The sequence below is a fragment of the Sus scrofa genome, chromosome 4 (assembly GCF_054392235.1).
Source record: "Sus scrofa isolate SSC_HxYL_T2T_F1_AM1 chromosome 4, Sscrofa_HxYL_maternal_Yorkshire_Landrace_v2.0, whole genome shotgun sequence".
NCBI lineage: Eukaryota > Metazoa > Chordata > Mammalia > Artiodactyla > Suidae > Sus > Sus scrofa.
Window position 1 is genome coordinate 45,589,520 of NC_139386.1, and position 14,568 is coordinate 45,604,087.

At 37.2% G+C, this 14,568-nt stretch overlaps 1 protein-coding gene across 10 annotated transcripts in view; it reads right to left on the bottom strand.

Annotated features, from left to right (window-relative positions):
* The window catches only part of SLC26A7 (solute carrier family 26 member 7), a 179,862-nt gene that overhangs the window by 89,686 nt on the left and 75,608 nt on the right, over positions 1–14,568 (bottom strand). For all 10 annotated transcript variants that reach the window (XM_085021081.1, XM_085021078.1, XM_085021076.1 and 7 more), the window contains exon 5: positions 3,108–3,272. Coding sequence is in view for 7 of the 10 variants with exons in the window: in XM_085021078.1 (XP_084877204.1) it covers positions 3,108–3,272 (165 nt within the window). In the remaining 3 variants the exon portion in view is untranslated. The remainder of the gene's footprint in view (positions 1–3,107; positions 3,273–14,568) is intronic.

Consider the following 14,568-nt stretch of genomic DNA (forward strand, 5'->3'; position numbering starts at 1 on the left):
GGACCAAACAGTACAGGGCTTTGTGATGTTGAAAAGCAAGGCGAGGTGTTCCTGTTGTTGCTCAGTGGTGATGAATCTGAGTGGTATCCATGGAGATACAAGTTCATCTCTGGCCTTGCTCGGTGGGTTGGGGATTCATCGCTGCAATGATGATGTGTGTGTTGCAGATCTGGCATTGCTATGGCTGTGGCATGGGCCAGGAGCAGTAGCTCCAATTCGACTCCTAGCATGGGAATTTCCATGTGCCATAGGTGCAGCCCTAAAAAGCAAAAAAAAGAAAAAAAGAAAAGTAAGGACAACTTTTCTTTGTTTTCCATCTCTATAAAGCACAGCAACTTCTACCCAGTAATGTGAATTCAGTCAACCATCTAAAAATATTTCTAAATCTGATTCCACTTCAGTATGAAAACTTACAAAAGATCCCTCCCCCAAAAAACAGTGTCCGACCTACAAGGCAAAGAAAAAGTAGCTTGCAATTTATCTTCCAGGAAAACAAAATTAAAAAAAATCATACACAAAGCACTTCTATGTAGCTTCTTATGCATATTGACATCAGAGAAACAGGCTGAAAGACCAAATGTCATTCCCATATCAGATAACCCAGCTTTTTTTTTTTTTTAACACAACTAGTGAAAGAAAGAATGATTATTTGCGTAACATGAATGTGACTGAAGTGGCTGATTTGTAAACTGCACGCATTTCTTTACACTGCACTTGTACAGACAAGCATGTTGTTCCCAGCCACAGAGGTCAAGACAGAATCCAGTACTGATCTGGTTCCATTGGTGCACACCTGGCATCACGAAAAGTCTTAACTCAGCCAGTCACCTGATAATTTACAGCTACTTTGGTCAGCTTTTGTTTTATCTGGAGCTTGGAATTAAGTTGCTTCCATTTCCAGTAGCTGAAGTGTTCTTGTTTTAGTTTAAGCTTTCTCATGATGAATCAATAGCTGGGTATGATATTACTTAAATAACAAAAATTCAGAACCAACTTCCAGCTCCATGTTGCCTATTACTATTGTTATTAACTCCTTAACCAACTAATCAGATAAACCCACATTTAAACAGATGAGTTATATTATTTTTATATATCAAAATGGCAAATTTTTAAAATGGTAATAGAATTGACAATGATAAGAATAAATTATTTGATACTTTTCTGACAAAAATATTACTCACTTTTGATCTAGTGATTCCATAACTAAGAATTTATCTTTTTAAATTTTTTATTATAGTTGATTTACAATGTCCTGTCAAATTCTTCTGTACAGCAAAGTGACCTTTTTTCTCTTTTTCTCACATTACTCTCCATCATGTTCCATCACAAGTGATTAAATATAGTTCCCTGTACTATACGGCAGGATCTCATTGCTTATCCACTCCGAATGCAATGGTTTTGCATTTACTAACGCCAAACTCCTAGTCCATCCCACTCCCTTCTGAAGGGAACCACAAGTCTGTTCTCCATGCCCATGAGTTTGTCTCTTTTCTATAGATCGGTTCATTTGTGCCATATATTAGATTCCACATATAAGTGATATCATATAGGCCAGTATCTTTGTTGTGAGCCACTCGGGAAGTCCAAAATATAAGCCAATATCTTTGATGAATATAGATGCAAAAATTGTCAACAAATTTTAGCCAACTTAAGCCAACAACGTATAAAAAATATCATACATCACAACTAAGTGAGATTCATCCTAGGTTCACAGGGATGGTTCAACATACACAAATCAACTGTCATACACTACATTAACAAAATAAAAGTCAAAAACCACATGATCATCTCAATAGATACAGGAATTTATTTTAGTGAAGTCATCAGGGATGCAAACAACAACATACAAATAAAACTTCATCGAGGTGAAACACCATTAATCACCTCAATAACAGGAATTAGATGAATAAGTTATTGAACTTCCAAAGCTTGAGCTACTATTCAGCCATTTCTTAAGAGTAAGAAAATTAAGAATAGGAATACTCTCATTATAAAACCTTAATGTTATTTAATATATAGCATTACACTGTAGGAGACCAGCATATGCCACTCCAAAGTATGTCTCTTTGGTATAAAAATTATTCTTAGCTTATTATTTTGAGAAACAGCAGACACAGGGAAGCTCTGAAAACAGTATTAATTATCCTTTTGTAAGGGAAATTTATTTTTATAAAGGAAATCTCTTTTTGCAAGGGTGTCTTCCTCTCACCACCAGGAAGAAAAAGATGACTGTAAATCACAATGGAGATTGTCACCCACCCATGTTTACTATACTTTTCATGATCACATTATCATAACTTGCTTCCCCCACACTTTTATATCTTTATTTTAACTGAAGATGGTATTTAAGTTCAATATCTAGCCACTTCTTTTGAGTTACTTATCCCTGAGTTTCTTCCATGTGTATATGAAATATACATGCTAATAGATTTGGGGTTGTTTTTCTCTTATTAATTTGTCTTTTGCTACAGGGCTCCCAACTCCTCAAGGGTAGAAGGAAAAGTAAACTTTCCTCCTCTATAAATCAAATTAAATAAAATGAAGTTTGGTTGCCCTCAACTTCATTAACAAAACATTATTTTCTTATTTAGTGCCAATAGGATGTGACTTCTTGAGCAGTAACAGGTTTTGGATCAGCTCCAGAAAGAGATCAAGGATGTTATGGATAATACATTGAAACCAGACAGATGTTCCATTCTCAGGTTCAAGTGACTTTTAATAACCGATTGTCTGCTGTTGGGTCTCCAGGTTCCAATTTTGACCAGACCTCTGATTTCATCTATTACAGAGTTCACAATACTGGAAGAATGTGGTAGGGTGTATTGCTAAACTGGGCCACATAAGTGGTCAAAAAATTCAAGTTATTTGTTTCTAACTATGTCCCTAAATTACATTTAATTATTTCTTAAAAAGAATTACTTCCCAAATTAGTAGGTTTCGCTCAATAAACTAGTTTCTTGCACTCAATAACATTTAAAAATCCTAAAAGATTTTATTTAAGCCCAAGTTGCTTTAATATAGAAAAATCTCAGGATTACAATTAATTAAATTGTACTTTGTGAAACATACATGCACAAGATATATGAGCAAAGACATGGAAGACTCACGTAAAAGAATCCAAGTGGTCCAGATATATATGGCATTTTTATTCCCAAGAGATATTTGACTTGTGAAGTCACAACGTGGGTGGCAGCCCCAGTTGTCATTGCACTGATCACAGGCTCAGTAAGCAGGAACGTGGCACTGCCCAGTTGTAGCACAAACATGGCCACCTAAGAAGACAAAGGATGATGTAATTTCCCAATATTTCTAGAGGGGTTAATATTTGACACAATTTCATTTTCACTGCACAGACAGAGGGAACTGATATGAAATGTGCTTCTTAAATTGTATATATTTAATAGCTAGAGTTTTCTTGAGAACATTACTAGGTTCTACAACTTTCCAAATGTTTTTGGGCACAATTATAAGTTCTCCAATTAAAGTCAAAAAAATTTTTTCTGAATATTGACTTTTCTTTTTTTTCTCTTTTCTTAATCATACATGTTACAAAAAAAGGAAATATATTCAAATCAGTTAATATATGGGACTCTGTGGGAGAAAATCAAATTTACATTATCATATCTATATCTTCTAAAATCCAAAAGACATGATTCAGTAATTTACAGCCAGTAAGCTTAAAACCACAAAAGTGTTGAGGAGAAAAAGCCATTTCTTAAGTTTTCTCAGGTTCTGTGCAATGGAAACACCCTGTTTTGGCTAGATATTCTGTCAAAAACTGTGAAGGGCCAATATTAAGAAGACATCAGGTTGGATGTGTATATGGAGAAGAGAAAAAGGGAGATAGTTTACAGGGATATGTCTTAAGAAACCCTGGAATCAGTAGGAAAGTCATTTTATTTAAATATTTCCTTTCTGCTCCTAACATCATGTTGCACTGGAAAACTATTCCATGGCCAGACAAAATCATCTCATCTAAATAGAAGCTGTGCATTGAGCTCTGCTGGGCAAAAGATGACATCAAAAATCAAATGTCCTTTCTCAGTTAATACTGCAATGATTATTTCTGAGAGAAAAATTTGAGGAAATGGCAACTCTCTGACTAAATACAACTATATAAACTCAGTCACAGAAATTAACATAGAAATTTTGAAAGTAATATTAAATTACATTCACAAGTATCCACACTGGAAAAGGAACACAAAGTGGGGCATGCTGATATATCTTCTCAATGTGTTAATTATAATATTTAGGCCAGTTCTTAAAATTCTTGTTGAAAAGTAAGATTAATTATTAAAGAAATCAAAGGAAAGAATAGCAATGAGATATCCTTTGATCAAGAGGTCACAGTGATTAAAACAGGAAATATGAAGTGCTAAGTACCACCAGAGTATAACACTGCAAAACATTTCCATCATATCACAATGCCCCTTGGCCAAAAGCAATAATACTCCAAATTAATATTAGCGCTGAGTTTCCTAGGCTTAAATCTGAATACTTAAGTTCTGATCCTGGTGACATAGGTGTAAGTGGAACACAATGACTTGGCAACACTTGATTCACAGTCTGTTGAATTTTCATCCTGAAAACACAATCGTTAAGAAAAAACCTTGAATCTATGTTTCTGAAGCATCTATCTACTAGTTAGTTCCAATTTGTGACTCTTATAGGCCATGATGATGAAATTAGCATATTATTGGGGTAAGATGAACATGAGCATAGAAGGAGGTCTAAGGTGGCAGAGTAGCAGGATGTAAATCTCATCTACTCTCACAAATACATTGAAAATACAACAATATGTGGAACAAATCACACAGAAAAATTGCCCAAAAACTGACAAAAAACCTCAAGATAATGATAGAAAAAGAAAAACATTCCAAACCAGATAGGACATAAGAAAGAAGAAAGAAGAACAAGAGAAAAAGGAGTGAAAGGGACCTGCTCTCCCAGGAGGGAGCTGGAAAGGGGAACAGCTCCTGCATCTCAGGAAGTTCCCCCACCAGCCATGATATCATCCAAAAATGGAGGCAGAGCATCTGAAGCAGTTAAAAAGGAGACCGTCCTCCATAAACAGTCAGTGTGACAGGCAACTATAGGCAGGTGCCAGCAGGTGTTAGGAACTAAAGCTTTGACCTTAGAGATAAGACCAAAAGAGGGAACTGGGGCCCGCTACGTGGGGGAAAAAGCAAGGTTAGCCATGCAGAAACAGCCTGGAGGGACTAGAGTATAGGATGATCACAATGGAGAGCATCTAAGCGGAGGCATCCCAGTTGGGCTTAGAGACCAGATGTCATTGTTTGGAGGTGCTGGAAGGAAGGGGCAGGATCCACCACTACAGCCTTGTTCCCTATGCCCACTTTCTCAAGCTTCAGGACACTTCCTGCCTCAGCTCAGGAACCACTTGGCCTTAGCAGCTGCCTAGCAATGCCTGGGAAGTAGCCGGACCCTTAAGGCTACAAACTTCTTGGAGCAGGTGAAATAACTGCCTGGAGGAGCAAAACAAGTTCCAGGTTCCTGCCAGCAGGGTGCCCAAGCTAGTGGAGCCCAACCTGTTCCGAAAGAGCTGCCAGCAGTGGTGGTGCACATTCCCCCCCCAACTCCCAGAGATCAGGGAAAACACAGGTGTTTTGGCACCATCTGGAGAATCTGCAGAGGCTCTGACCAGCAGGGCATGCTCCATAAAAGCTGCTGGCAGCGGTGCCCACTTCCTGCAAAAGCAGTGACCTACTTGAGCAGGGAAAACACAGGTGTCTCAGCTCCACCCAGAGAGCGTGCCCATTCCTGTGAGAGGGACACCAGTGCCTGCTCCCTACCAATCCAGGAAAACAGAGGTGCCTTGGATCTAGCCAGAGAATCTACAGTGGTTCATGCCAGCAGAGGAGCACCATAAAAACTGCTGGGGGCAGCACCCACTTCCTGCAAAAGCAGTGACCTACCTGAGCAGAGAAAACACAGGCAAATACTGGCATCTCAGCTCTGCCCAGAGAATCTGCAAAGGCTCGTGCCAGCACAAGAGCACCCATTCCCATAAGAGGGCTGTAGACACCCACTCTCCGTCAATGAAGGTAAACACAGGTGCCTTGACTCTGCCCAGAGAATCTGCAGAAGCTCATGACAGCAAAGCAGTGCCCAGAAAACTTCTGGTGGTAGTGCCCATTCCCACGAGAGGGCTGCGAGTGCCTGCTCTCTGACCAAGCTATAGGCTGCCTAACTAGCAAATAGCATAAGATACAGTACCCCTGCCAGTGGCCCTGTAAAGGCTCATGTCAGTGGCACTCTTCCCACACCAGGAGAGCCAGGGGAAGCCCATTAACCCACATTCCAATCTGCAGGGCTACGGAGAGCACTGCTACCAGCAGCAAGGCAGGGGGATGGACTGCCAGAAACACACATCCTGCAGTTACAGAGCGAGCCCATGTGCCCCTGAAGATTTAGAGAGAGATCTCTAGAGTGGCCAAGCAAGGAGAGTGCTGGCAGAAGAGCAGCACCTGCTCCTAAATCTACAGTGAGCAGTCCCTAGAGCCAATCCAGCAAAAAGGTATACATGAACCACTACCACCCCCGAGAACTCCAGGACTGGGCACCTGCTTCAACATCTACATCTGTCAGGGGGATGATAAACAGAAACAACCAATAAGCAGCTTTCAGACAAGGGAGCAAGACAAAAACACACAAAACCACTAAATGATGATAAGATAGGCAATTTACCTGAAAATTCAGAGTAATGATAGTAAAGATGATCCAAGATCTTAAAAAAGAATGGAGACAAATATTGAAAATTAAAAAGTATGTTTAACAAAGAGATAGAGGATTTAAAGAGCAAAATAAATAGTGCAATAGCTGAAACGAAAAATAATCTAGATGGACCAATAGCAGGTTAACAGAGGCAGAACGAATAAGTGAGGTGGAAGACAGAGTAGTATAAATCACTGCTTCAGAAAAGAATAAAGAAAAGAAATGAAAAAAAAAAACAGAGGATGGATTCAGAGACTTCTGGAACAACATTAAATGTACCAAAATTCGCATAATAGGGGTTCCAGAAGGAGAAGAGAGAGATAAAGGACCAAAGAAAATATTTGAAGAGATTATAACTGAAAATATGGAAAAGGAAACACTCAAGTGAAAAAAGCACAGAGAATTTCATACAAAATAAACCCAAGAATAAATACAGCAAGACACATACTAATCAGACTGACAAAAATTAAGTTCAAAGAAAAAATATTAGAGCCACAAGGGAGAAGCAACGAATCACATATAAGGGAATTCCCATAATGATAACAGCTGATTTTTCACTAGAAACTCTACAAGCCAGAAGGGAGTGGCAAAATGTATTTGAGGTTATGAAGAGGAGGAGCCTAGAGCCAAGAATACTCTACCTAGCCAAGTTCTCATTCAGATTTGATGGAGAGATCAGAAGCTTCACAGACAAGCAAAAGCTAAGTATTCAGAACTCCCAAATCAGTTCTACATCAACTACTAAAGGAACTTCTCTAAGCAAAGAAGGAAAAGCCACAATTGGAAACAAGAATATTAAAAATGAAGAAGCCCACTGGAAAAAGGAAAGATAATTTAAAAGCAGGAAATTACCCACTGATAAATATGATATTGAAACTAGCAAGTAAGAGAAGAGGAAAGAACAAATGCAGAACATTGAAAATGCATTTGAAATTAAGGAGATCACCAAGACAAAACAATTCTGCACTTAGATAGATGGATATATCAAAATAGAAGGGCACCCGCTAATCAAATAACTATAATGGTCACACACATAAAAAAGAAAAAGCAAGCTAAACATAACATGGTCAGCAAATCGCAAGGGAAAAAAAAAAGAGGAAGGGAAGAAACAAATACCCAAAATAGAAACTCCCCCAAAATTAAATAAATAACAATAAATACATATGAATCCATAATTACATTGAATTAAATGGATTAAATGCTCCAACTAAAAGAAAAATACTAGCTAAATGGATTCAAAACCAAGACCCATATAATGCTGTCTACAGGAGACCCACTTCAGATCTAAGGACACATATAGACTTAAAATGAGGGGATGGAATAAAATATTACATGGAAATGGAAATTGTAGGCAAGTTGGAGTAGCAATACTCATATCAGACAAAATAGGTTTTAAAATAAAGAAGACAAGAGACAAAGAAGGACATTACATAATGATCAAAGTATCAATACAAGAAGAAATAACAATTTTAAAAATATATGCACCCAACATAGGAGCAACACAATAAATAAGGCATGAAAGGGTAAATTAACAGTAACACAATAATAGGGGGGAATTTAACACCCTACTTACAGCAATGGACAGATCATCCAAACAGAAAATCAGCAAGGAAACACAAGCCTTAAAAGATAACACTAGACCAAATACACTTGACTGATATCTATAGAACTTTTCACCCCAAAGCAGCAGAATATTCTTCCTTCCGAAGTGCACACAGAGAATTCTCCAGGTTAGATCACATCCTGGGACAGAGATCAAGCCTTGATAAATTTTTAAAAATTGAAATTATTTCAAGCATTTTCTCTGATCATAATGATATGACTAGAAATAAACTACAAGAAAAAAAAGCAAAAAACACAAACTCTTGGAAGTTAAAACAATATGCTACCAAACAACAAAAGGATAATTGAAGAAATCAAAGAGGAAATTAAAAGACCCCTGCATGTAAGAGAATGAAATTAGAACACTGCCTAACACCATACACAAAAACAAACTCAAAATGGATTCAATACCTAATGCATGACCAGACACCATAAAATTCCTAGAGGAAAATATAGACAGAATGCTCTTTGATCTAAATCACAGCAACATCTTGTTTGACCCACCTCCTAGAATAATGACAATGAAGACAAATAAACCAATGGGACATAATTAACCTTCTGTACAGCAAAGAAAACCATTAAAACAACAAAAATACAACCCAGAGAATGGGAGAAAGTTTTTTCAAATGACTCAACTGACAAAATATATAAACAACTCATACAACCCAACAACAAGAAAATGACTCAATTGAAAAATGGCAGAAAATCTAAATAGACATTTCTCCAAAGAAAACATGCAGATGGCCAGCAGGCACATGAAAAAATGCTCAACATCACTAATTATTAGAGAAATGAAAATCAAACTACAATGATGTATCACCTCAAACCAGTTAGAGTTGCCATCATTAACAAGTCAACAAATAACAAATGCTGCAGAGGATGTGGAGAAAGGGGAACCCTCCTCCATTGTTGGTAGGAATGGCACTGGCACAATCCCTATGGAAACAGTACGGAAATACCTCAGAAAACTAAATATAGAAGTACCATATGACTCAGCAATCCCACTCCTGGGCATACATCCAGACAAAAATTTCATTGAAAAAGATACATGCACCTATATGTTCATCGCAGCATTACTCACAATAGCCAAGACATGGAAACAACCTAATGCCCATCAGGAAGATGTGGTATATATAAACAATGGAATAGTACTCAGCCATAAAAAGGGATGAAACCATGCCATTTGCAGCAACATGGATGGAACTAGAGACTTTCATACTGAGTAAAGTAAGTCAGAAAGAGAAAGATACCATATGATATCACATACGTGGAGTCTAAAATATGTCACAAACTATAGATCACAGACATGGTCGACAGACTTTTCTTTGCCAGGGGAGGGGAGGGAGTGGGATGGACTGGGAGTTTGGCATTAGTAGATGAAAACTATGATATTTGGAGTGGATAAGCAATGAAATCCTGCCGTATAACACAAGAAACTATATCCAATCACTTATGATGGCAGATGCTGGAGCATAATGTGATAAAAAAGAATGTGTATGTATGATAGCTGTGTCACTTCTCTGTACAGCAGAAATTAAGAGAACAGTGTAAATCAATCATAATAATTTTTTTAAAAAGATTAACATGAACACCAGAGATGTGGATTTTTTTTCTTTTTCTGACCACACCCGTGGCATATGGAAGTTCTTAGGAGGGATCAAATCCAACTTATGCCACAGCTGCAGCAAAGCCAGATCCTTAAACCAGTGTGCCAGGCTGGGGATTGAACCAGAGCCTCCAGAGAGACAAGTCAGATCATTAACCCTCTGTGCCAAAGTGGGAAGTCCAGAGAAGTGGATTTTCATTTGAGCTAAAGGGATCATACGAGCAGTTCACTCTTTGAAATTGTGAAAATTTTTTGTATATATGGAATTTTATCCATACATTGAATGTTAGAAACTTCTTATCTATGTACCAAGAAATTTTATCTTCATTTATTTTGAGAAGCAAACTGCTTTGTGAGGCCTTGTATATATCATCACCATTTTACCTTCCGGTTTTTATTTGTTTCCTAATTTCCAGCACCTAATAGAGGGGTTAATGATTTTTCATGCATGAGAAGCAAAGGTCACCTAACCTGAAGTGATTCACCAACGACTGCCAACTAATCAACATCTTCTAGTAGCAGTTTCTTTGTCATTTCCACAACCTGGATATTAGACCCACAACCTGAGTGTTATAGATGGAAGAATACAGGAAAAGTATAAGATATAAAAAGAGTTTATACATTTCAAATGTTGAAAATATATGTTCCTACCATATAATATAAACCATAAAAGATGGGATATCTTCCTTTAAAACTTATCCAAAGCCTCAAGGTATTTATGTAACACTCTACTTGTACATATTTTCTTTTTCTTTTTTGGCCATACCCATGGCATATGGAAGTTCCCTGGTGAGGGATCAAATCTGAGCCCCAGCTGCAACCTGTGCCCTAGCTGCAGCAATGCACTGGGCCAACGATCAAAACTGTACCTCAGCAACAATCCAAGCTGCCACAGAGACAATGTCAGATCCTTAACCTGCTTTGCCACAGAGGTAACTCTTACTTGTACATATTTTTATGCTTAAAAAAAAATCTTCCCAGCAAGGGATAAATCCCAAAAATGGAGAATTCTTGACTGTGAAAGTTCAATAAGCCCCTTAATACTGCATTTCTCAACAACCCATTATGTATGTAAGTGATGATTGCAAATATATAAGATTTAACTAAAGAGAATTACTTTTTTCTAGAAGATGACATTCTCTATAACTCGGATGGCAGACATTTTAAGAAGGACAGACAGGAAGAGGAGGAGGAGGGATTAGACAAGGAGGAGAAAGAGAAGGAAAAATTTAAGGACTTCCCTTTCCCTACCACCCAAACTTCAACAGTTAATTCACATCAAAATTAGGGATCTAGCATACAGAGGCCAAAGTACACATCTTAAAGGCAGCAAGTACCTGGGCAACAGGGTCTCTTTAAGAGGTATCCACAGATGGAACAGTGCTTTCCAAGATTATCCTGGAACTTAAGTATGTAAAATGAGGAACCTTTTAGAATGTTTCAATTTTAAACAAATATTTTAAAAACTTTAAGCCAATGATTTAATAAACAGTCACATCAGCTCCTTTTACTAATCATGTGGATACTGATAATTCTAATCTGGCTAGCCATCTCCCAAAATTTGCTCATGCAACATTTTAGAAGAAAATAAATTTCATGCAATATGTTTCAGTTATTACAGTAATGTCGATGTTCTGGGTTAATGCTGAAAGCCTCTGACACACTCATTAAGGTTCACTAGCATGATACTCTTTGATAATACTTTTATAAACACCATTTTTCTACATATATTGAATATATCTCAGATTTTACACCATTTTTTGTAAGTGGACTTTAAGTGATGAAAAAAGAAGAGTGCATGGCCAACAACTATACTACCAAGTGGGTGGAATATTGCACACAGCTCAGGATTTATCAGTTTGTCTACAATCTGGCTCTTACATTATACCAAATCACTTGTTTGTTCAATGAATATTTATTTAACACCTACTAGGTGCAAGGCACAATATTGTTGCAGAACACAGAGATAAAGATACACTTCATACTTTAAAAGATCTCAGGAAGAGCAACAAAATGTTGATGTTGAGAGCAGGGAATGTTAACCAGGAGCTTAAAGAACTTGTAAGGTAGGTGTTTCTAAGATGGTAAAGTCTGAGAAGTTGTCTTAGTGGAGCTTAAAACCTAAAAGCCCTTTATTCTCTACTGAGCATAGCATGCAGGCTTGGGGAAGAGAGCTAAATTGCTCATGATAATAGAACAATTGAGCACTGCATATGTATATAGCAGAAAAATCCTCTGTGTGATCAGATTACCTGAGAGAATAAAATGTCGAATGGATAACTACGAAGTTGTTATATGCTGTGGAATTCAGAATATAAAGCCCTTTTCCATATTATTCAGTAATCAAAAGCAATAGTCTATCAAGCCATGCAAAGACATGGGTGAATATTAAATCAATATTGGAAGTAAATGAAGACAGTTTGAAAAAGCTACATACTATATTTTTCCATTTATATGACATTCTAGAAAAAGCAAAACTATAGAGAGTAAGCTGATCAGAAGTTGCCAGGGGCTTGAGAATGGAAGAGTATGTAACAGGTGAAACACAGGGAATTTTTTTTAGGATGGTGAAATTATTGCATATACTACTGTAATGGTGGATACATGACACTAAGCATTTGCCAAAACCCATAGATCTTTACAGCACAAGAGTAAACCTTAATGTCTACAAATTTTTTAAAAATTCATTTGGAGGTCAGGAGACCCCAGGATGAAAGGCAGAATGTGATAAAGAATATAACTGACAGCTACTGCTGTATTTACCTTCTCTATATGTTCTGCCTTTTCCAGAGTGTCATTTAAATGGAAGCATACACTATATAGATTTTTCAGACTGGCTAAATGTATGGGGGAAAAAAAACTACTGAAAGAAGTGCAAAAAAATGTGTTCATGTGAATTAGTAAATGATGTAAAACAAAAACCAGTGAATGTTCATGTGAATGAGTAAAGTATGTAAAACAAAAACCAAAATAAAACACTGTACTTGAGTTGATAAAGTTATTCCCATGGGAGTAGAGGTTAATAATTCTGAAACCACTATAAATTGAACCCTGGAATTGAAAAATTAAGTAAATGGATAGTGGATGGTGGGAGTCTGGTTTCTCACCATTGAAAAAGTTACAGACAAACAAGGGGAAAAGGCTAAATGTTCAATATGGGAAGGGATAAGAGTTGGAAACATCTGTAGGAAACCATTTTCAGTTTAATATAAATATGGATCGATGCATATAGAAATATATAGAGAGACATGTTTACATACATTGGTTGATATGCACTCATAATTTCCTTGTTGTGTCTGATGAAACTGGCTTAAAAGCAATAACGTCCCAGTGGCAATGAGTACACCTAGCACCCAGATCTTGACCTGTAATACCATTCTCCAGTAAAAGAAACCAGGTGTTCTAAGAAAAATGACTGATTTTAGGACTAGAGTAGGATATATATGCTATAAACCTGGATAATCTTGTAGTGCCAAAAAGTAAGAAGGTGCTCCAAAGATAAGTAACAAACGAATAAATAAATGGGAGTATGTCACAAAAAACAGAGAAGCCAACTATAAAATCTTCCAATACTCAAAGCTAGAACAATATGAAGAACAATATAAAGTAGTACTGAATTATAACACAAAGGCTAAAATAAATATCCTTGAGTCCATACTGATATAAAAGAAAATCATGGACTTGGAGAATAGACCTGTGGTGGCCAAGGGGGATGGAGAGGGAGTGGGATGGATTGGCAGCTTGGGGTTAATAGATGCAAACTATTGCTTTTGGAATGGATTAGCAATGATATCCTGCTGTGTAGCACTGGGAACTATGTCTAGCCACTTATGACGGAGCATGATAATGTGAGAAAAAAGAATGCATACATGTATGTGTAACTGGGTCACCATGCTGTACAGTAGAAAAAAATTGTATTGGGGAAATAACAATTCAAAAAAATAAAAAATAAATAAAATCCAATATTTTTCTTAAAAAATTGATTAAATTTTAAAATGAGGAGTTCCCATTGAGGCTCAGCAGGTTAAGAAACTAACATAATCTCTGTGAGGATAAGGGTTCTATCCTTGGCCTTGCTCAGTGGGTTAAGGATCCATCCAGCACTTCTGCAAGCTGCCACGTAAATCACAGATGCAGCTTGGATCCAGTGTTGCTGTGGCTGTGGCATAGACCACAGCTAAAGCTCTGATTTGACCCCTAGCTTAGGAACTACCATATGCCACAGATGTGGCCATCAAAAGAGAAAAAAATTAACTTCAAAATGAGAGGTTGAAAAATCTCCTATTCAGAAAAATTTCAATAATTTCTGTAGATACTCCCCACTCTGTATCGTAATTCCTCCTTTACACATCCCCTACACCTTAAGAATGAGCTGTGTATATTGAATTCTTTCCAAAGAATACAGTACAGAAAAAGGGGAAAATAGAGTAACTTAGAGAAACCTGACAAACAAACACTAGTACAACTAGGTGATCCAGGTTAATATCAAGATTGGTAAGCTATATTGTTAGTCTATACTCTTAATAAAATATGATAAGAATATCACTCTATCTCCCTCCCCAAAACCCACAACCCCAGTTTAACCATGAGAAAAGTATCAGACAAATCCTAGTTTAGGGATATTC